The sequence below is a fragment of the Engystomops pustulosus genome, chromosome 6, assembly GCF_040894005.1.
Source record: "Engystomops pustulosus chromosome 6, aEngPut4.maternal, whole genome shotgun sequence".
In the NCBI taxonomy this organism is placed as follows: domain Eukaryota; kingdom Metazoa; phylum Chordata; class Amphibia; order Anura; family Leptodactylidae; genus Engystomops; species Engystomops pustulosus.
The window spans coordinates 185,659,743-185,684,872 of NC_092416.1; the positions used below are offsets into that span (position 1 = coordinate 185,659,743).

General features: G+C 47.5%; 1 protein-coding gene across 3 annotated transcripts in view; it reads right to left on the minus strand.

Moving 5' to 3' along the window:
- The window catches only part of TBCD (tubulin folding cofactor D), a 648,429-nt gene that overhangs the window by 264,927 nt on the left and 358,372 nt on the right, over positions 1 to 25,130 (minus strand). For all 3 annotated transcript variants that reach the window (XM_072112667.1, XM_072112666.1, XM_072112665.1), the window contains exon 15: positions 3,646 to 3,802. In XM_072112667.1, coding sequence (XP_071968768.1) covers positions 3,646 to 3,802 — 157 coding nt within the window. The remainder of the gene's footprint in view (positions 1 to 3,645; positions 3,803 to 25,130) is intronic.

Sequence of the window (25,130 nt, forward strand, 5' to 3'; positions counted from 1 at the left end):
ACCGGGAGACGCCACGCCACACCCGTCCTCTCCCACTGCCACATACAGCGCCAGGGGGGAGACGAAACTGACAGCTCCAGCACCCACAGCACCCTGACTCAGCACCTTCACCCCAACACACCCCAGTGCACTGTATCCAAGCCCATGCTGCCTGCTGAGCTGTGTATCTAAGCCCATGCTGTGTGATACTGCCTGCTGAGCTGTGTATCTAATCCCATGTGTGATACACTCTCCTGAGCTGTGTATCTAATCCCATGTGTGATACTGTCTGCTGAGCGCTGTATCTAATCCCATGTGTGATACTGCCAATGAGCTGTGTATCTAATCCCATCCTGTGTGAAACCATCTGCTGAGCTGTGTATCTAAAGCCCTCCTGTGCGATACTGCCAATGAGCTGCATATCTAATCCTCTCCCTTGTGAAACTGCCTGCTGAGCGGTGTATCTAATCCCATCCTGTGTGATACTGTCTGCTGAGCAGTGTATCTAATCCTATCCTTGTGATACAGTCTCCTGAGCCGTGTATCTAATCCCATGTGTGATAAAGTCTCCTGAGCTGTGTATCTAATCCTATCCTGTGTGATACTGTCTGCTGAGCGGTGTATCTAATCCTCCCCTGTGTGATACAGTCTCCTGAGCTGTGTATCTAATCTTATCCTGTGTGATACTTCCTGTGACCTATGTATCTCATCCCATCATGTGTGATACTGTCTCCTGAGCTGTGTATCTAATCCCATCCTTGTGATACAGTCTCCTGAGCCGTGTATCTAATCCTATGATGTATGATACTGTCTGCTGAGCTGTGTATCTAATCTTATTCTTGTGATACTGTATGCTGAGCTGTGTATCTCATCCTATCCTGTGTGATACTGTCTGCTGAGCTGTGTATCTAATCCTCTCCTGTGTGACACTGTCTGCTGAGCTGTGTATCTAATCCTATTCTTGTGATACTGTCTGCTGAGCTGTGTATCTAATCCTATCCTGTGTGATACTGTCTGCTGAGCTGTGTATCTAATCCTATTCTTGTGATACTGTCTGCTGAGCTGTGTATCTAATCCTCTCCTGTGTGACACTGTCTGCTGAGCTGTGTATCTAATCCTATTCTTGTGATACTGTCTGCTGAGCTGTGTATCTAATCCTATCCTGTGTGATACTGTCTGCTGAGCTGTGTATCTAATCCTATTCTTGTGATACTGTCTGCTGAGCGGTGTATCTAATCCTATCCTGTGTGATACTGACTCCTGAGCTGTGTATCTAATCCTATCCTGTGTGATACTGTCTGCTGAGCTGCGTATCTAATCATATCCTGTGTGATACTGTCTGCTGAGCTGTGTATCTAATCCTATGCTGTGTGATACTGTCTGCTGAGCTGTGTATCTAATCCCATCCTTGTGATACAGTCTCCTGAGCTGTGTATCTAATCCTATGATGTGTGATACTGTCTGCTGATCTGTGTATCTAATCCTCTCCTGTGTGATACTGTCTGCTGAGCTGTGTATCTAATCCTATCCTGTGTGATACTGTCTGCTGAGCTGTGTATCTAATCCTATCCTGTGTGATACTGTCTGCTGAGCTGTGTATCTAATCCTCCCCTGTGTGATACTGTCTGCTGAGCTGTGTATCTAATCCTATCCTGTGTGATACTGTCTGCTGAGCTGTGTATCTAATCCTCCCCTGTGTGATACTGTCTGCTGAGCTCTGTATCTAATCCTCTCCTGTGTGATACTGTCTGCTGAGCTGTGTATCTAATCCTCCCCTGTGTGATACTGTCTGCTGAGCTGTGTATCTAATCCTCTCCTGTGTGATACTGTCTGCTGAGCTGTGTATCTAATCCTATCCTGTGTGATACTGTCTGCTGAGCTGTGTATCTAATCCTATCCTGTGTGATACTGTCTGCTGAGCTGTGTATCTAATCCTCCCCTGTGTGATACTGTCTGCTGAGCTGTGTATCTAATCCTATCCTGTGTGATACTGTCTGCTGAGCTGTGTATCTAATCCTCCCCTGTGTGATACTGTCTGCTGAGCTCTGTATCTAATCCTCTCCTGTGTGATACTGTCTGCTGAGCTGTGTATCTAATCCTCCCCTGTGTGATACTGTCTGCTGAGCTCTGTATCTAATCCTCTCCTGTGTGATACTGTCTGCTGAGCTGTGTATCTAATCCTCCCCTGTGTGATACTGTCTGCTGAGCTGTGTATCTAATCCTCTCCTGTGTGATACTGTCTGCTGAGCTGTGTATCTAATCCTATTCTTGTGATACTGTCTGCTGACCTGTGTATCTAATCCTCTCCTGTGTGATACTGTCTGCTGAGCTGTGTATCTAATCCTCCCCTGTGTGATACTGTCTGCTGAGCTGTGTATCTAATCCTCTCCTGTGTGATACTGTCTGCTGAGCTGTGTATCTAATCCTATCCTGTGTGATACTGTCTGCTGAGCTGTGTATCTAATCCTATCCTGTGTGATACTGTCTGCTGAGCTGTGTATCTAATCCTCCCCTGTGTGATACTGTCTGCTGAGCTGTGTATCTAATCCTATCCTGTGTGATACTGTCTGCTGAGCTGTGTATCTAATCCTCCCCTGTGTGATACTGTCTGCTGAGCTCTGTATCTAATCCTCTCCTGTGTGATACTGTCTGCTGAGCTGTGTATCTAATCCTCCCCTGTGTGATACTGTCTGCTGAGCTCTGTATCTAATCCTCTCCTGTGTGATACTGTCTGCTGAGCTGTGTATCTAATCCTCCCCTGTGTGATACTGTCTGCTGAGCTGTGTATCTAATCCTCTCCTGTGTGATACTGTCTGCTGAGCTGTGTATCTAATCCTATTCTTGTGATACTGTCTGCTGACCTGTGTATCTAATCCTCTCCTGTGTGATACTGTCTGCTGAGCTGTGTATCTAATCCTCCCCTGTGTGATACTGTCTGCTGAGCTGTGTATCTAATCCTCTCCTGTGTGATACTGTCTGCTGAGCTGTGTATCTAATCCTATTCTTGTGATACTGTCTGCTGACCTGTGTATCTAATCCTACCATTGTGCAGGTAGCGGGGGCAGTTCTTAGGTGTCTGTACCCCCGGTATCTACACTGGGGTCTCCTGATTGGATATCTTCTCCTCCCAGGCATTGGGGGGGTCTGGATGTGGGAGGGGTCGGGCCTCCCCCAGAACCGGGTGTATCGGGCTGCAGGAGGTCCTCCATGCGCTGCACTACAGAACACTCTGCCTGACAGCCACTGATGAGGAGCCGGGATTAGAAGGACGGCTAAAGGGACACCACGGTCCGGGCCCCTCACATTGTACACAGCCCTGGAGGGGGACCCTATAGTATCATAATCTACTGACAGCTCCAGAAGCTGCACTGTTACAGTGACACGACACCTCTGCGGGTGCACACACACTTCTCTTCACACTGGGCCCCTATAATATATATAAAATCTGGGGGGGGGGCGGTGCACCCCAGGACGGCCTCCGGTGCAGTAAACTGACCCCTCTATGAATCTCCGGTGATTCATCGCCTTTAAGAGCGCGGATAATCCGGGTAATAAAGGCGCCAGACGCCGGGTGTCACCTCCGGGTCCTGCAAGTGTCACACAGTCATGTGCTCATCAGCGACGATCAGGGAGGACAGGAAGAGTTGTCATAGGGACGCCACTTACCTTGCGATGAGGTTTACGAAAGGTTTCATCTCCAGGGGGTCGTAGGCGCGAGCGAAGGCCCAGCACACGTAGCAGGCGGCGTCCCGCACATTGGAGCCCACGCTGCAGGCCCCCCGCTTCTCATCATACACCAGAGCCTTCAGGATGAGGGGGACCACTGCAAGACACAGAGATAATCATGTACCGGATTATGTACACAGCCCCCATGCAGAGCTATGTGTCCCCATAGCTACAGACTACACCACGTAACCCCACGATTACTCACACACAGCCCCGCCGTATTATGTACACAGCTCACATGCAGAGCTATGTGTCCCCATAGCTACAGACTACACCACGTAACCCCACGATTACTCACACACAGCCCCGCCGTATTATGTACACAGCTCACATGCAGAGCTATGTGTCCCCATAGCTACAGACTACACCACGTAACCCCACGATTACTCACACACAGCCCCGCCGTATTATGTACACAGCCCCCATGCAGAGCTATGTGTCCCCATAGCTACAGACTACCCTGTGTCCATGCTCTGCCGCCTCTCATACTGACACACAGCCCTGCCGTATTATGTACACAGCTCCCATGCAGAGCTATGTGTCCCCATAGCTACAGACTACCCTGTATCAATGCTCGGCTGCCTCTCATACTGACACACAGCCCTGCCGTATTATGTACACAGCTCCCATGCAGAGCTATGTGTCCCAATAGTTACAGACTACACCACGTGACCTCACAACTACTCACACACAGCCCTGCCGTATTATGTACACAGCTCCCATGCAGAGCTATGTGTCCCCATAGCTACAGACTACACCACGTGACCCCACGACTACTCACACACAGCCCCGCCGTATTATGTACACAGCTCACATGCAGAGCTATGTGTCCCCATAGCTACAGACTACACCACGTGACCCCACGACTACTCACACACAGCCCCGCCGTATTATGTACACAGCCCCCATGCAGAGCTATGTGTCCCCATAGCTACAGACTACCCTGTATCAATGCTCGGCTGCCTCTCATACTGACACACAGCCCCGCCGTATTATGTACACAGCCCCCATGCAGAGCTATGTGTCTCCATGTCCTTATAGTTACAGACTGCCCTGTGTCCATGCTCGGCTGCCTCTCATACTGACACACAGCCCCGATGCAGAATTATGTGTCTCCATAGCTACAGACTACACCACGTGACCCCACGACTACTGACAAATCAGGAGTCTGGAAAAGCCTGGAACAACTGCTTTCACACTACAAAGATCCCTGGCTCCTAATAGGCCGCTCACCCAGCTTTCCTACACTCCTGATATCAATCACTACAAGACCAGGATGTTTTGTAAGGTTGAAATGTCCCCATTCAGGAGCCTGGAGAAGCAGAGTGCCAATTCATAAGGACAACATTCGTATTGATTACCAAGGCTCCAAATGGAGTGGAAATCCAGCTTTATTGAGCTCTGACAAGCAGTAACTAAAAAAAAAATTAGGCATTTTCATAGACAGCTCAACTTATCCATTCAGGGACCAGGGAAAGCTGAGTAGAGGCCATTCTGGTTGCCTCTATCTGACCCTGGAATAAAGATGGCTGACATACTGGATCCTAATGACTTGGACACCCAACTTTCCTAAAACCACTGATAACTCTACTTATCACCCAATCTGTTTGCCTTCTCCGCACAGAATAGTTGCTCCGCTTTCCTAAGATACAGAATGACACAACTTTTCCAAGAAAGCTGGATTATGCAAAAGCTGTGTGAGCTGCCTATCAGGATCCTGGAAAAGCTGGATTCTGGCTTATGTGGAGGTAAGCCATACTAGATGCCTTTTACATTCTTAGGAACTAACGGGGACGATATGCTAATTACTAATGAACTGGAACATCAGCTTTATTACAAATATCAGGATCCTGGAAAAGCTGGATGCCAGCTTGTGTGGAGGTAAGTCATAACGGTTGTCCTTTTGATATTCCCAGGATCCCTGGGATTACTGAACCCTAATGGACTGGTCACCCAGCTTTCCTATGCATATCAGGATCCTGCACTTGTGGCGTCTGCAGGCTGCGCCCCGGGGTTTCCTCTTGGCAGGTGCAGGGGCTGTGCAGCGCTCACCCCGCAGGAGCACCAGCCCCGCACTAATGTGTAGCCTGCGGGCACAACTGCCGACTCGCAGCACAAACACTCGTTCCCAGGCTAAGACCCGCGCTGGAGGAAGAACAATGACCCCACACACACAACACTGCTTCTACACGGCCACATGCAACTGTAACAAACCCTCAGCTGTGAGAAGTATTGGAATCATAGAGATTATCAGGGGATGGAAAGTGAACAGCGTTTAAGTACATTCACTGCAACCTGGTGAAGTAACGAAACACAGGAAGAGAAGTGTCAGCGTGTCCCTGTCCTGTCCCCCAAGTGTCAGCGTGTCCCTGTCCTGTCCCCCAAGTGTCAGCGTGTCCCCGTCCTGTCCCCCAAGTGTGTCCCTGTCCTGTCCCCCCAAGTGTCAGCGTGTCCCTGTCCTGTCCCCCAAGTGTCAGCGTGTCCCCGTCCTGTCCCCCAAGTGTGTCCCTGTCCTGTCCCCCCAAGTGTCAGCGTGTCCCCGTCCTGTCCCCCCAAGTGTCAGCGTGTCCCTGTCCTGTCCCCCAAGTGTCAGCGTGTCCCCGTCCTGTCCCCCAAGTGTCAGCGTGTCCCCGTCCTGTCCCCCAAGTGTCAGCGTGTCCCTGTCCTGACCCCAAGTGTCAGCGTGTCCCTGTCCTGTCCCCCAAGTGTCAGCGTGTCCCTGTCCTGTCCCCCAAGTGTCAGCGTGTCCCTGTCCTGTCCCCCCAAGTGTCAGCTTGTCCCTGTCCTGTCCCCCAAGTGTCAGCGTGTCCCCGTCCTGTCCCCCAAGTGTCAGCGTGTCCCTGTCCTGACCCCAAGTGTCAGCGTGTCCCTGTCCTGTCCCCCAAGTGTCAGCGTGTCCCTGTCCTGTCCCCCAAGTGTCAGCGTGTCCCTGTCCTGTCCCCCCAAGTGTCAGCTTGTCCCTGTCCTGTCCCCCAAGTGTCAGCGTGTCCCTGTCCTGTCCCCCAAGTGTCAGCGTGTCCCCGTCCTGTCCCCCAAGTGTCAGCGTGTCCCTGTCCTGTCCCCCCAAGTGTCAGCGTGTCCCTGTCCTGTCCCCCAAGTGTCAGCGTGTCCCTGTCCTGTCCCCCAAGTGTCAGCGTGTCCCTGTCCTGTCCCCCCAAGTGTCAGCGTGTCCCTGTCCTGTCCCCCCAAGTGTCAGCGTGTCCCTGTCCTGTCCCCCCAAGTGTCAGCGTGTCCCTGTCCTGTCCCCCCAAGTGTCAGAGTGTCCCTGTCCTGTCCTCCCAAGTGTCAGCGTGTCCCTGTCCTGTCCCCCAAGTGTCAGCATGTCCCTGTCCTGTCCCCCCAAGTGTCAGCGTGTCCCTGTCCTGTCCCCCCAAGTGTCAGCGTGTCCCTGTCCTGTCCCCCAAGTGTCAACGTGTCCCTGTCCTGTCCCCCAAGTGTCAGCGTGTCCCTGTCCTGTCCTATCCCCCAAGTGTCAGCGTCTCCCTGTCCTGTCCTATCCCCCAAGTGTCAGCGTGTCCCTGTCCTGTCCCCCCAAGTGTCAGCGTGTCCCTGTCCTGTCCCCCCAAGTGTCAGCGTGTCCCTGTCCTGTCCCCCAAGTGTCAGCGTGTCCCTGTCCTGTCCCCCAAGTGTCAGCGTGTCCCTGTCCTGTCCCCCCAAGTGTCAGCGTGTCCCTGTCCTGTCCCCCCAAGTGTCAGCGTGTCCCTGTCCTGTCCCCCAAGTGTCAGCGTGTCCCTGTCCTGTCCCCAAGTGTCAGCGTGTCCCTGTCCTGTCCCCCAAGTGTCAGCGTGTCCGTGTCCTGTCCCCCCAAGTGTCAGCGTGTCCCCGTCCTGTCCCCCAAGTGTCAGCGTGTCCCCGTCCTGTCCCCCAAGTGTCAGCGTGTCCCCGTCCTGTCCCCAAGTGTCAGCGTGTCCCTGTCCTGTCCCCCCAAGTGTCAGAGTGTCCCTGTCCTGTCCCCCAAGTGTCAGCGTGTCCCTGTCCTGTCCCCCCAAGTGTCAGCGTGTCCCTGTCCTGTCCCCCAAGTGTCAGCATCTCCCTGTCCTGTCCCCCAAGTGTCAGCGTGTCCCCGTCCTGTCCCCCAAGTGTCAGCGTGTCCCTGTCCTGTGCCCCCAAGTGTCAGCGTGTCCCTGTCCTGTCCCCCCAAGTGTCAGCGTGTCCCTGTCCTGTCCCCCAAGTGTCAGCGTGTCCCTGTCCTGTCCCCCAAGTGTCAGCGTGTCCCTGTCCTGTCCCCCAAGTGTCAGCGTGTCCCTGTCCTGTCCCCAGACTTCGGACGGTTTCCAGTCCATCTGGTTGTGTAGTGTGAGTGGAGGCCGCAGTAGATTCTCACACGGTCTATGAACGGTCAGACATCTACATAAACATCCCATTCACACAGGAACAATGGCTCAGTCTCTCCAGGCTCAGAGGCAGAACACCGCAGCCTCATCCAGGGCAGAGGAACCTGTTCATCTTCTCCGTCTGATATTTCATTGTCACCTGCGCTATGCGGTATGTAACTACTGACACACAGGATTCATACCCTCCAACTAAGGCTTCCTGCCAGCTGGAAGGGATTCCCAAGGTGATCCCGAATCCGTGAGAATCGCCAAATACTAATACTGGGAAGATAAGGCAATACTGCATGGAGAGAACTGCTAAAAGGGCAACTCCACAAGAACAAAGGTGACAACTGCTCCAAGTCCAGTAACAGGAATGTGGGTCACAGAAACAGCAAATTACAGGGAAGCGACTAAAAATAGCAAATGTACATTCCACACGTACTTATACACATGTAACCAGCGTGTAATACTGCCCCCTATGTACAGGAATATAACTACTATAATACTGCCCCCTATGTACAGGAATATAACTACTATAATACTGCCCCCTATGTACAGGAATATAACTACTATAATACTGCCCCCTATGTACAGGAATATAACTACTATAATACTGCCCCTTATGTACAAGAATATAACTACTATAATACTGCCCCCTGTGTTCAGGAATATAACTACTATAATACTGCCCCCTATGTACAGGAATATAACTACTATAATACTGCCCCCTATGTACAAGAATATAACTACTATAATACTGCCCCCTATGTACAGGAATATAACTACTATAATACTGCCCCCTATGTACAGGAATATAACTACTATAATACTGCCCCCTATGTACAAGAATATAACTACTATAATACTGCCCCCTATGTACAGGAATATAACTACTATAATACTGCCCCCTATGTACAAGAATATAACTACTATAATACTGCCCCCTGTGTTCAGGAATATAACTACTATAATACTGCCCCCTATGTACAAGAATATAACTACTATAATACTGCTCCCTATGTACAGGAATATAACTACTATAATACTGCCCCTATGTACAAGAATATAACTACTATAATACTGCCCCCTATGTACAAGAATATAACTACTATAATACTGCCCCCTATGTACAGGAATATAACTACTATAATACTGCCCCCTATGTACAAGAATATAACTACTATAATACTGCCTCCTATGTACAGGAATATAACTACTATAATACTGCCCCTTATGTACAGGAATATAACTACTATAATACTGCCCCTATGTACAAGAATATAACTACTATAATACTGCCCCCTATGTACAAGAATATAACTACTATAATACTGCCTCCTATGTACAGGAATATAACTACTATAATACTGCCGCTATGTACAGGGATATAACTACTATAATACTGCCCCCTATGTACAGGGATATAACTACTATAATACTGCCCCCTATGTACAAGAGTATAACTACTATAATACTGCCCTCTATGTACAGGAATATAACTACTATAATACTGCCCCCTATGTACAGGAATATAACTACTATAATACTGCCCCCTATGTACAAGAATATAACTACTATAATACTGCCCCCTATGTACAGGAATATAACTACTATAATACTGCCCCCTATGTACAAGAATATAACTACTATAATACTGCCCCCTATGTACAAGAATATAACTCCTATAATACTGCCCCCTATGTACAGGAATATAACTACTATAATACTGCCCCCTATGTACAAGAATATAACTACTATAATACTGCCCCCTATGTACAAGAATATAACTACTATAATACTGCCCCCTATGTACAGGGATATAACTACTATAATACTGCCCCCTATGTACAAGAATATAACTACTATAATACTGCCCCCTATGTACAAGAATATAACTACTATAATACTGCCCCCTATGTACAAGAATATAACTACTATAATACTGCCCCCTATGTACAAGAATATAACTACTATAATACTGCCTCCTATGTACAAGAATATAACTACTATAATACTGCCTCCTATGTACAAGAATATAACTACTATAATACTGCCCCCTATGTACAGGAATATAACTACTATAATACTGCCCCCTATGTACAAGAATATAACTACTATAATACTGCCCCCTATGTACAAGAATATAACTACTATAATACTGCCCCCTATGTACAAGAATATAACTACTATAATACTGCCTCCTATGTACAGGAATATAACTACTATAATACTGCCCCCTATGTACAAGAATATAACTACTATAATACTGCCCCCTATGTACAAGAATATAACTACTATAATACTTCCCCCTATGTACAAGTATATAACTACTATAATACTGCCCCCTATGCACAAGAATATAACTACTATAATACTGCCCCCTATGCACAAGAATATAACTACTATAATACTGCCCCCTATGTACAAGAATATAACTACTATAATACTGCCCCCTATGTACAAGAATATAACTACTATAATACTGCCCCCTATGTACAAGAATATAACTACTATAATACTGCCCCCTATGCACAAGAATATAACTACTATAATACTGCCCCCTATGTACAAGAATATAACTACTATAATACTGCCCCCTATGTACAAGAATATAACTACTATAATACTGCCCCCTATGTACAAGAATATAACTACTATAATACTGCCCCCTATGTACAAGAATATAACTACTATAATACTGCCTCCTATGTACAAGAATATAACTACTATAATACTGCCTCCTATGTACAAGAATATAACTACTATAATACTGCCCCCTATGTACAGGAATATAACTTCTATAATACTGCCCCCTATGTACAAGAATATAACTACTATAATACTGCCCCCTATGTACAAGAATATAACTACTATAATACTGCCCCCTATGTACAAGAATATAACTACTATAATACTGCCTCCTATGTACAGGAATATAACTACTATAATACTGCCCCCTATGTACAAGAATATAACTACTATAATACTTCCCCCTATGTACAAGTATATAACTACTATAATACTGCCCCCTATGCACAAGAATATAACTACTATAATACTGCCCCCTATGTACAAGAATATAACTACTATAATACTGCCCCTATGTACAGGAATATAACTACTATAATACTGCCCTCTATGTACAGGAATATAACTACTATAATACTGCCCCCTATGTACAGGAATATAACTTCTATAATACTGCCCCCTATGTACAAGAATATAACTACTATAATACTGCCCCCTATGTACAAGAATATAACTACTATAATACTGCCCCCTATGTACAAGAATATAACTACTATAATACTGCCTCCTATGTACAGGAATATAACTATTATAATACTGCCCCCTATGTACAAGAATATAACTACTATAATACTTCCCCCTATGTACAAGTATATAACTACTATAATACTGCCCCCTATGCACAAGAATATAACTACTATAATACTGCCCCCTATGTACAAGAATATAACTACTATAATACTGCCCCTATGTACAGGAATATAACTACTATAATACTGCCCTCTATGTACAGGAATATAACTACTATAATACTGCCCCCTATGTACAGGAATATAACTACTATAATACTGCCCCCTATGTACAGGAATATAACTACTATAATACTGCCCCCTATGTACAGGAATATAACTACTATAATACTGCCCCCTATGTACAGGAATATAACTACTATAATACTGCCCCCTATGTACAGGAATATAACTACTATAATACTGCCCCCTATGTACCAGAATATAACTACTATAATACTGCCCCCTATGTACCAGAATATAACTACTATAATACTGCCCCCTATGTACAGGAATATAACTACTATAATACTGCCCCCTATGTACAAGAATATAACTACTATAATATGGCCCCCTATGTACAGGAATATAACTACTATAACACTGCCCCCTATGTACAGGAATATAACTACTATAATACTGCCCCCTATGTACCAGAATATAACTACTATAATACTGCCCCCTATGTACAGGAATATAACTACTATAATACTGCCCCCTATGTACAAGAATATAACTACTATAATACTGCCCCCTATGTACAGGATTATAACTACTATAATATGGCCCCCTATGTACAGGAATATAACTACTATAATACTGCCCCCTATGTACAGGAATATAACTACTATAATACTGCCCCCTATGTACAGGGATATAACTACTATAATACTGCCCCCTATGTACAGGAATATAACTACTATAATACTGCCCCCTATGTACAGGAATATAACTACTATAATACTGCCCCCTATGTACAGGAATATAACTACTATAATACTGCCCCCTATGTACAGGAATATAACTACTATAATACTGCCCCCTATGTACAGGAATATAACTACTATAATACTGCCCCCTATGTACAGGAATATAACTACTATAATACTGCCCCCTATGTACAAGAATATAACTACTATAATACTGCCCCCTATGTACAAGAATATAACTACTATAATACTGCCCCCTATGTACAAGAATATAAGTACTATAATACTGCCCCCTATGTACAGGAATATAACTACCATAATACTACCCCCTATGTACAGAAATATAACTACTATAATACTGTCCCCTATGTACAGGAATATAACTACTATAATACTGCCCTCTATGTACAGGAATATAACTACTATAATACTGCCCCCTATGTACAAGAATATAACTACTATAATACTGCCCCCTATGTACAGGAATATAACTACTATAATACTGCCCCCTATGTACAGGAATATAACTGCTATAATACTGCCCCGTATGTACAAGAATATAACTACTATAATACTGCCCCCTATGTACAAGAATATAACTACTATAATACTGCCCCCTATGTACAAGAATATAAGTACTATAATACTGCCCCCTATGTACAGGAATATAACTACCATAATACTACCCCCTATGTACAGAAATATAACTACTATAATACTGTCCCCTATGTACAGGAATATAACTACTATAATACTGCCCTCTATGTACAGGAATATAACTACTATAATACTGCCCCCTATGTACAAGAATATAACTACTATAATACTGCCCCCTATGTACAGGAATATAACTACTATAATACTGCCCCCTATGTACAGGAATATAACTGCTATAATACAGGGTGGGGGTCTTCTGGGTCTTGCAGGATTAGACTTCATGTGATCAGTACATTACAGCCTGAGGACAGGGATGATGGAGCAGGTGAGTTCTGGCCCGGGGAGCAGCGCCCTCCCCTCCACTTTAACTTTTGGTTTAATATCAGCGCCTTCAGGCAAAACAAAACAGACAATGGCTCACGGGGTCACACAACACACGACACCCCGGTAACTTCTGCCCCGCAGCCTTACAATTCTGGAAGGGGCCTGTTAGCATGAAATGTGGCCGGACCGGCCCGGGAATGTGTTTACCAGCCCTGGAGACTGCACCACAGATCCTGTTCTACCGGAGAGGCGCTTCCTCCTGATGGGGGCGTAGAAAGCTGGGTGCCTCCTGCACGCTGCCCCCTAGCAGCAGATGGGGGACTGCACTTCCAGTGCCTGCCTAATGGAGTCTATTTAAAGGTCCTGCACTAACACCTCAGGTAAGTGGCCAATCAGCGGGCGACTCCCATGTAATGTGCGGCTTAGGCTTTGGGCTAAATTTAGGCTTCGATAATTGCTCACGGAGTCAGGACAAAGGGAACAAGACGGCGATCCGAAGATTTAAAGGGGGGATTGCATCGAAAAAGGAGGCAACAAGTGCACCCCGGATCGGGGCAGGTAGGGACAAGAAATTAGAGGGGCCCTTTAAGAACTCTGATACATAAGACGTCTGGATACACGAACATTCCGAACACAAAAGATACAAAGTTTCTATGTTACATTATGATCCGCGTATCAGGAGGCTACAGCACGGCGCCGGTCCAGATGGCTGTGCGGCCCGGACACACAGCAGAATGGTCAGTGGACTACTGCTCTCTGTTATCAGCCGCTGCTGATACATAATAACAGGGTTATATAGATACAGTATAGAAGACAATTAAGTCTGCAGGGCGAGGACAGAACATACTCATCACACGGCTTAGCCCCGGAAACGCGCTTCTCCTGCCCTGACATATACGGGCAACACCTAATAAGGCTTGGCGGAAAAAAAAAAAAAGAAGGATCAAAACGCATCTCATCATAATAATAACAATAATAATCATCACCGCATGTCACCCGCCCAGCTCGGCCCGCCCAGGCTTCAGGTACACAGCTCCTCAATCCGCCTGTTTATCATCGCCACCGTCTGCGGGCGGACATCTAATAAAGCCAAACAGGATGGGGTGTGGGGTGGCAGCTCCGGGGGATTAATACACAGCACAGACAGCGCGTTTCGGTCTACTCTGCACATATATGAATAAAGTAGGTAGGTGTCCAACAGATATCACCGGCCGTCTATGTGAGCCCTGCTAACCTTGTCGCTGACACAAAAGGACAAGCAACGAATACAAAGCACACCCGGCCGCGCGTTTCACCAGCACTATGCCAAGACTGTGAACCCGAAACGCATTGGAAAAATAACAAATCGTATCTGAGGTACAAGGGAAGCAGAAGTTGTGTGGTCGCTATGCAACCCCCAAAAAATAATATACCGACGCATTTTGGATGAATAGGAGAGAGTGAATCCGCTCACTTACTTTACACATTGTCCCCTGATTTGGGCTCTTTATATAGAAGCTTTACATTTACGACATGCAATTCACATCCAAGTTGTAACTAATACCCCCGAAACGCGTCAGTAAGCTTGCCCATGCTATGATTTCTTACAGTAAGACTGAACCATCTCTGTTGTCTACAGAAAAAGGTGACCACGCGTTTTGGTCACGAATTTGACTTCCATTCTATGAATAAAGAGCAGATGCCCAGACCCTATTTTTAATGGATTATAGCTGCAGGAGTTCCCCAAACCCTCCACGTTATATGAGATTGAGATCAAACCTTAAAGAAAAGTTATTTCTTGTATTTTTGTCATGGATGGAGTAAAGGCCCCGAAACGCGTCAGTAAGTCTCCATGCTGTAATTCCTCTGACGTCTCTCACTTTCTTCTAAGTATAGAGACTTCTCAGTGGAGGAAATGCTCCATGTATGGAGAACAGAATACGATAATCCGCAAGAAGTACCCACGCGTTTTAATCATGTATGTCTAATCCTAAAGGCAAAGTAATTATATTGTGCATATTATGTAGTGGCTTCTACACAACTGACAGGACAATCCACTGGGCAAGCTGGAGATGCAGATCAAGGGTTGAGTTTCAGTCATGGATTTCACCCATAATAGTGAGGAGGAATAAAGGTCTTGAAACGCGTCAGTAAGATTCTCCACGGTGTTATTATTCTCAATTACCCTCCAGCCTCTCGTAGTCTTCTATCTGTTGATCCTCATGGATGCAAGAAGCGGAGAGTAAGCTCGATAGGGAGAAGCAACTCAAGCGTTTTGGTCATGTGTTCCACTCGAATTAAAGAGAGCCCATGCCCAAAATGCGTCTGTACTCAATGATGCAGGTGTGCAACGGCCACTCTACTATATAGGAGAAGCATTTCATCCATGCCGACATCTAGAAAAGCAGCACAGAATTTTTCTAATGCTTCTCTTGGCCCATATTTATGTTCTCTCCGTGTTTGCGTGGGTTTCCTCCGGGTCCTCCGGTTTACTCCCACACTCCAAAACATACTGGTAGGTTGATTAAATTGTGAGCCCCATGGGGACAGGGACTGATGTAGAAAGGAATTATTATCTATGCAAAGGAATGAGGAATACAACACTGAAATGCGTCTGTAAATTTATCTATGAGATTTTGCTCTCTCTTTAGCTCGATGAGCCTCCTCAGTGCGGGAACTGCTCAATACTTAAAGCACGGAGTCTATAGCTGGAATTCCCCCACACGATTCGCTTATACATTCCAATCATACTAGAAATACACAACTACAACCATGAAACGCGTCGGAAAAAACAACTTCTCCATTTTGTTACATTCTCAGTCTCCCATTATGGCCTTGCACCTACTGAGTCTCCTTAGTGCAGGTAAAGTTCAATATTTACAGGTAGAATTCTCCCACGCGTTTCGGCCATGCATTCCAATTATGCTAGGAATACGGGACTACCACTATGAAGCAAGTTAGTAAAATATTTCATTCTGTTACAGACGCCTCATAACCTTCCACCTGCTGAGCCTCCTCAATGCAGGAGAAGCTATAGGTGGACTTTACCCACGCATTTCGCTCATGCCTTATATCCATGCTAGGAATACAACTGTGAAACGTGTCAGTGACATTCTTCATTCTGTTACAATCTCAGCCTCTCTTCGTCTTCCACCAGCTGAGCCTCCTCAATGCAGGAGAAGCTGTAGGGGGACTTTACCCACGCATTTCGCTCATGCCTTATATCCATGCTAGGAATACAACTGTGAAACGCGTCAGTGACATTCTCCATTCTGTTACAATCTCAGCCTCTCTTCGTCTTCCACCAGCTGAGCCTCCTCAATGCAGGAGAAGCTGTAGGGGGACTTTACCCACGCATTTCGCTCATGCCTTATATCCATGCTAGGAATACAACTGTGAAACGCGTCAGTGACATTCTCCATTCTGTTACATTCTCAGCCTCTCATCGTCTTCCACCTGCTGAGCCTCCTCAGTGCAGGAACTAATCTTCTAGTATTAGCTGTAGCCTACAGGTATCAAAACGCACCTGCTGCCTCCCGCCCACATGTGCACGACCGGCAGGTTGTAACACGGAGACCTCAGCGAGGAGCCGCAGCTTCCCATTACACAGCCAGAGCTCACCGCGCACCACAGCTTTCCCACACTGCGCCTCTAATATCACTAGTAACAGCTCGGAAATAAGAAATGGGGTCTGTCACAGATTTATTAGTCAGTCATTTACAATCCATTCTTTATATTTTGGATAAAAAAAACAGAATTATTCAAAAATGTTACATATATATATATTTTTTTGAAATTTAAAACTTTAACCTTGTTTACGGGATATCAAGATTCCTGGTTACAAAAACAAAACTAACAGGACAGGATCAGTCACCCGGGGTCTTCCCAGACCCAACATCAGGGTCTCAGGATTTTTCATGCATATTTTTGAACGAAAAACTTGAAATACAGGACTGGAGAGGTGGCTGTTGATTTAGGAAAAGGCCAAACCTCACCCGTCACCCACCCGAATTTCCAGCCCTCCGAGACGTCCGATGTGCTGTCCACGGATAATGAAAGACCAACATTGTTCTCAGCTGGAAATAGTGACATAACTAACAGATTTTTATCTTCTCTCCTGAAATACTCTGTGCTGCTGTGTCCTGCTCCCCCCACTATGTAACTCTCAGTCTATACCCCACATGATCAGCTCCTCTCCTGAAATACTCTGTGCTGCTGTGTCCTGCCCCCCACTATGTAACTCTCAGTCTATACCCCACATGATCAGCTCCTCTCCTGAAATACTCTGTGCTGCTGTGTCCTGCTCCTCCACTATGTAACTCTCAGTCTATACCCCACATGATCGGCTCCTCTCCTGAAATACTCTGTGCTGCTGTGTCCTCCTCCTCCACTATGTAACTCTCAGTCTATACCCCACATGATCAGCTCCTCTCCTGAAATACTCTGTGCTGCTGTGTCCTGCCCCCCCACTATGTAACTCTCAGTCTATACCCCACATGATCAGCTCCTCTCCTGAAATACTCTGTGCTGCTGTGTCCTGCCCCCCACTATGTAACTCTCAGTCTATACCCCACATGATCAGCTCCTCTCCTGAAATACTCTGTGCTGCTGTGTCCTGCTCCCCCACTATGTAACTCTCAGTCTATACCCCACATGATCAGCTCCTCTCCTGAAATACTCTGTGCTGCTGTGTCCTGCTCCCCCACTATGTAACTCTCAGTCTATACCCCACATGATCAGCTCCTCTCCTGAAATACTCTGTGCTGCTGTGTCCTGCTCCCCCACTATGTAACTCTCAGTCTATACCCCACATGATCAGCTCCTCTCCTGAAATACTCTGTGCTGCTGTGTCCTGCTCCCCCACTATGTAACTCTCAGTCTATACCCCACATGATCAGCTCCTCTCCTGAAATACTCTGTGCTGCTGTGTCCTGCTCCCCACTATGTAACTCTCAGTCTATATCCCACATGATCAGCTCCTCTCCTGAAATACTCTGTGCTGCTGTGTCCTGCTCCTCACTATGTAACTCTCAGTCTATACCCCACATGATCAGCTCCTCTCCTGAAATACTCTGTGCTGCTGTGTCCTGCCCCCCCACTATGTAACTCTCAGTCTATACCCCCACATGATCAGCTCCTCTCCTGAAATACTCTGTGCTGCTGTGTCCTGCTCCACCACTATGTAACTCTCAGTCTATACCCCACATGATCAGCTCCTCTCCTGAAATACTCTGTGCTGCTGTGTCCTGCCCCCCCACTATGTAACTCTCAGTCTATACCCCACATGATCAGCTCCTCTCCTGAAATACTCTGTGCTGCTGTGTCCTGCTCCCCACTATGTAACTCTCAGTCTATATCCCACATGATCAGCTCCTCTCCTGAAATACTCTGTGCTGCTGTGTCCTGCTCCTCCACTATGTAACTCTCAGTCTATACCCCACATGATCAGCTCCTCTCCTGAAATACTCTGTGCTGCTGTGTCCTGCTCCCCACTATGTAACTCTCAGTCTATACCCCACATGATCAGCTGCTCTCCTGAAATACTCTGTGCTGCTGTGTCCTGCTCCCCCACTATGTAACTCTCAGTCTATACCCCACATGATCAGCTCCTCTCCTGAAATACTCTGTGCTGCTGTGTCCTGCTCCCCCACTATGTAACTCTCAGTCTATACCCCACATGATCAGCTCCTCTCCTGAAATACTCTGTGCTGCTGTGTCCTGCTCCCCCACTATGTAACTCTCAGTCTATACCCCACATGATCAGCTCCTCTCCTGAAATACTCTGTGCTGCTGTGTCCTGCTCCTCCACTATGTAACTCTCAGTCTATACCCCACATGATCAGCTCCTCTCCTGAAATACTCTGTGCTGCTGTGTCCTGCTCCCCCCACTATGTAACTCTCAGTCTATACCCCACATGATCAGCTCCTCTCCTGAAATACTCTGTGCTGCTGTGTCCTGCCCCCCCACTATGTCACTCTCAGTCTATACCCCACATGATCAGCTCCTCTCCTGAAATACTCTGTGCTGCTGTGTCCTGCTCCCCACTATGTAACTCTCAGTCTATACCCCACATGATCAGCTCCTCTCCTGAAATACTCTGTGCTGCTGTGTCCTGCTCCCCCCCCCACTATGTAACTCTCAGTCTATACCCCACATGATCAGCTCCTCTCCTGAAATACTCTGTGCTGCTGTGTCCTGCTCCTCCACTATGTAACTCTCAGTCTATACCTCCACATGATCAGCTCCTCTCCTGAAATACTCTGTGCTGCTGTGTCCTGCTCCCCCACTATGTAACTCTCAGTCTATACCCCACATGATCAGCTCCTCTCCTGAAATACTCTGTGCTGCTGTGTCCTGCTCCCCACTATGTAACTCTCAGTCTATACCCCACATGATCAGCTCCTCTCCTGAAATACTCTGTGCTGCTGTGTCCTGCCCCCCCACTATGTAACTCTCAGTCTATACCCCCCACATGATCAGCTCCTCTCCTGAAATACTCTGTGCTGCTGTGTCCTGCTCCCCCCACTATGTAACTCTCAGTCTATACCCCACATGATCAGCTCCTCTCCTGAAATACTCTGTGCTGCTGTGTCCTGCCCCCCACTATGTAACTCTCAGTCTATACCCCACATGATCAGCTCCTCTCCTGAAATACTCTGTGCTGCTGTGTCCTGCTCCTCCACTATGTAACTCTCAGTCTATACCCCACATGATCGGCTCCTCTCCTGAAATACTCTGTGCTGCTGTGTCCTCCTCCTCCACTATGTAACTCTCAGTCTATACCCCACATGATCAGCTCCTCTCCTGAAATACTCTGTGCTGCTGTGTCCTGCCCCCCCACTATGTAACTCTCAGTCTATACCCCACATGATCAGCTCCTCTCCTGAAATACTCTGTGCTGCTGTGTCCTGCCCCCCACTATGTAACTCTCAGTCTATACCCCACATGATCAGCTCCTCTCCTGAAATACTCTGTGCTGCTGTGTCCTGCTCCCCCACTATGTAACTCTCAGTCTATACCCCACATGATCAGCTCCTCTCCTGAAATACTCTGTGCTGCTGTGTCCTGCTCCCCCACTATGTAACTCTCAGTCTATACCCCACATGATCAGCTCCTCTCCTGAAATACTCTGTGCTGCTGTGTCCTGCTCCCCCACTATGTAACTCTCAGTCTATACCCCACATGATCAGCTCCTCTCCTGAAATACTCTGTGCTGCTGTGTCCTGCTCCCCCACTATGTAACTCTCAGTCTATACCCCACATGATCAGCTCCTCTCCTGAAATACTCTGTGCTGCTGTGTCCTGCTCCCCACTATGTAACTCTCAGTCTATATCCCACATGATCAGCTCCTCTCCTGAAATACTCTGTGCTGCTGTGTCCTGCTCCTCACTATGTAACTCTCAGTCTATACCCCACATGATCAGCTCCTCTCCTGAAATACTCTGTGCTGCTGTGTCCTGCTCCCCACTATGTAACTCTCAGTCTATATCCCACATGATCAGCTCCTCTCCTGAAATACTCTGTGCTGCTGTGTCCTGCTCCTCCACTATGTAACTCTCAGTCTATACCCCACATGATCAGCTCCTCTCCTGAAATACTCTGTGCTGCTGTGTCCTGCTCCCCACTATGTAACTCTCAGTCTATACCCCACATGATCAGCTGCCTCTCCTGAAATACTCTGTGCTGCTGTGTCCTGCTCCCCCACTATGTAACTCTCAGTCTATACCCCACATGATCAGCTCCTCTCCTGAAATACTCTGTGCTGCTGTGTCCTGCTCCCCCACTATGTAACTCTCAGTCTATACCCCACATGATCAGCTCCTCTCCTGAAATACTCTGTGCTGCTGTGTCCTGCTCCCCCACTATGTAACTCTCAGTCTATACCCCACATGATCAGCTCCTCTCCTGAAATACTCTGTGCTGCTGTGTCCTGCTCCCCCACTATGTAACTCTCAGTCTATACCCCACATGATCAGCTCCTCTCCTGAAATACTCTGTGCTGCTGTGTCCTGCTCCCCCCACTATGTAACTCTCAGTCTATACCCCACATGATCAGCTCCTCTCCTGAAATACTCTGTGCTGCTGTGTCCTGCCCCCCCACTATGTCACTCTCAGTCTATACCCCACATGATCAGCTCCTCTCCTGAAATACTCTGTGCTGCTGTGTCCTGCTCCCCACTATGTAACTCTCAGTCTATACCCCACATGATCAGCTCCTCTCCTGAAATACTCTGTGCTGCTGTGTCCTGCTCCCCCCCCCCCACTATGTAACTCTCAGTCTATACCCCACATGATCAGCTCCTCTCCTGAAATACTCTGTGCTGCTGTGTCCTGCTCCTCCACTATGTAACTCTCAGTCTATACCTCCACATGATCAGCTCCTCTCCTGAAATACTCTGTGCTGCTGTGTCCTGCTCCCCCACTATGTAACTCTCAGTCTATACCCCACATGATCAGCTCCTCTCCTGAAATACTCTGTGCTGCTGTGTCCTGCTCCCCACTATGTAACTCTCAGTCTATACCCCACATGATCAGCTCCTCTCCTGAAATACTCTGTGCTGCTGTGTCCTGCCCCCCCACTATGTAACTCTCAGTCTATACCCCCCACATGATCAGCTCCTCTCCTGAAATACTCTGTGCTGCTGTGTCCTGCTCCCCCCACTATGTAACTCTCAGTCTATACCCCACATGATCAGCTCCTCTCCTGAAATACTCTGTGCTGCTGTGTCCTGCTCTCCACTATGTAACTCTCAGTCTATACCCCACATGATCAGCTCCTCTCCTGAAATACTCTGTGCTGCTGTGTCCTGCCCCCCCCACTATGTAACTCTCAGTCTATACCCCACATGATCAGCTCCTCTCCTGAAATACTCTGTGCTGCTGTGTCCTGCTCCCCCACTATGTAACTCTCAGTCTATACCCCACATGATCAGCTCCTCTCCTGAAATACTCTGTGCTGCTGTGTCCTGCTCCTCCACTATGTAACTCTCAGTCTATACCCCACATGATCAGCTCCTCTCCTGAAATACTCTGTGCTGCTGTGTCCTGCTCCCCACTATGTAACTCTCAGTCTATACCCCACATGATCAGCTCCTCTCCTGAAATACTCTGTGCTGCTGTGTCCTGCTCCCCCCACTATGTAACTCTCAGTCTATACCCCACATGATCAGCTCCTCTCCTGAAATACTCTGTGCTGCTGTGTCCTGCTCCCCCACTATGTAACTCTCAGTCTATACCCCACATGATCAGCTCCTTCTCCTGAAATACTCTGTGCTGCTGTGTCCTGCTCCCCCACTATGTAACTCTCAGTCTATACCCCACATGATCAGCTCCTCTCCTGAAATACTCTGTGCTGCTGTGTCCTGCCTCCCCCACTATGTAACTCTCAGTCTATACCCCACATGATCAGCTCCTCTCCTGAAATACTCTGTGCTGCTGTGTCCTGCTCCCCACTATGTAACTCTCAGTCTATACCCCACATGATCAGCTCCTCTCCTGAAATACTCTGTGCTGCTGTGTCCTGCTCCTCCACTATGTAACTCTCAGTCTATACCCCACATGATCAGCTCCTCTCCTGAAATACTCTGTGCTGCTGTGTCCTGCTCCCCCACTATGTAACTCTCAGTCTATACCCCACATGATCAGCTCCTCTCCTGAAATACTCTGTGCTGCTGTGTCCTCCTCCTCCACTATGTAACTCTCAGTCTATACCCCACATGATCAGCTCCTCTCCTGAAATACTCTGTGCTGCTGTGTCCTGCTCCCCCACTATGTAACTCTCAGTCTATACCCCACATGATCAGCTCCTCTCCTGAAATACTCTGTGCTGCTGTGTCCTCCTCCTCCACTATGTAACTCTCAGTCTATACCCCACATGATCAGCTCCTCTCCTGAAATACTCTGTGCTGCTGTGTCCTCCTCCCTCCACTATGTAACTCTCAGTCTATACCCCACATGATCAGCTCCTCTCCTGAAATACTCTGTGCTGCTGTGTCCTGCTCCCCCACTATGTAACTCTCAGTCTATACCCCACATGATCAGCTCCTCTCCTGAAATACTCTGTGCTGCTGTGTCCTGCCCCCCCCACTATGTAACTCTCAGTCTATACCCCACATGATCAGCTCCTCTCCTGAAATACTCTGTGCTGCTGTGTCCTGCTCCCCCACTATGTAACTCTCAGTCTATACCCCACATGATCAGCTCCTCTCCTGAAATACTCTGTGCTGCTGTGTCCTGCTCCCCCACTATGTAACTCTCAGTCTATACCCCACATGATCAGCTCCTCTCCTGAAATACTCTGTGCTGCTGTGCCTGCTCCCCCCACTATGTAACTCTCAGTCTATACCCCACATGATCAGCTCCTCTCCTGAAATACTCTGTGCTGCTGTGTCCTGCTCCCCCCCCCCCACTATGTAACTCTCAGTCTATACCCCACATGATCAGCGCCTCTCCTGAAATACTCTGTGCTGCTGTGTCCTGCTCCCCCACTATGTAACTCTCAGTCTATACCCCACATGATCAGCTCCTCTCCTGAAATACTCTGTGCTGCTGTGTCCTGCTCCCCCACTATGTAACTCTCAGTCTATACCCCACATGATCAGCTCCTCTCCTGAAATACTCTGTGCTGCTGTGTCCTGCTCCCCCACTATGTAACTCTCAGTCTATACCCCACATGATCAGCTCCTCTCCTGAAATACTCTGTGCTGCTGTGTCCTGCTCCCCCACTATGTAACTCTCAGTCTATACCCCACATGATCAGCTCCTCTCCTGAAATACTCTGTGCTGCTGTGTCCTGCTCCCCCACTATGTAACTCTCAGTCTATACCCCACATGATCAGCTCCTCTCCTGAAATACTCTGTGCTGCTGTGTCCTGCTCCCCCACTATGTAACTCTCAGTCTATACCCCCACATGATCAGCTCCTCTCCTGAAATACTCTGTGCTGCTGTGTCCTGCTCCCCCACTATGTAACTCTCAGTCTATACCCCACATGATCAGCTCCTCTCCTGAAATACTCTGTGCTGCTGTGTCCTGCTCCCCCACTATGTAACTCTCAGTCTATACCCCACATGATCAGCTCCTCTCCTGAAATACTCTGTGCTGCTGTGTCCTGCTCCCCCACTATGTAACTCTCAGTCTATACCCCACATGATCAGCTCCTCTCCTGAAATACTCTGTGCTGCTGTGTCCTGCCCCCCACTATGTAACTCTCAGTCTATACCCCACATGATCAGCTCCTCTCCTGAAATACTCTGTGCTGCTGTGTCCTGCTCCCCCACTATGTAACTCTCAGTCTATACCCCCACATGATCAGCTCCTCTCCTGAAATACTCTGTGCTGCTGTGTCCTGCTCCCCCCACTATGTAACTCTCAGTCTATACCCCACATGATCAGCTCCTCTCCTGAAATACTCTGTGCTGCTGTGTCCTGCTCCCCCCACTATGTAACTCTCAGTCTATACCCCCACATGATCAGCTCCTCTCCTGAAATACTCTGTGCTGCTGTGTCCTGCTCCCCCCACTATGTAACTCTCAGTCTATACCCCACATGATCAGCTCCTCTCCTGAAATACTCTGTGCTGCTGTGTCCTGCTCCCCCACTATGTAACTCTCAGTCTATACCCCACATGATCAGCTCCTCTCCTGAAATACTCTGTGCTGCTGTGTCCTGCTCCCCCCACTATGTAACTCTCAGTCTATACCCCACATGATCAGCTCCTCTCCTGAAATACTCTGTGCTGCTGTGTCCTGCTCCCCCCACTATGTAACTCTCTGTCTATACCCCACATGATCAGCTCCTCTCCTGAAATACATAACACACGTGAGTGATCTGCTGTGTCCTGCTCCCCCACTATGTAACTCTCTGTCTATACCCCACATGATCAGCTCCTCTCCTGAAATAC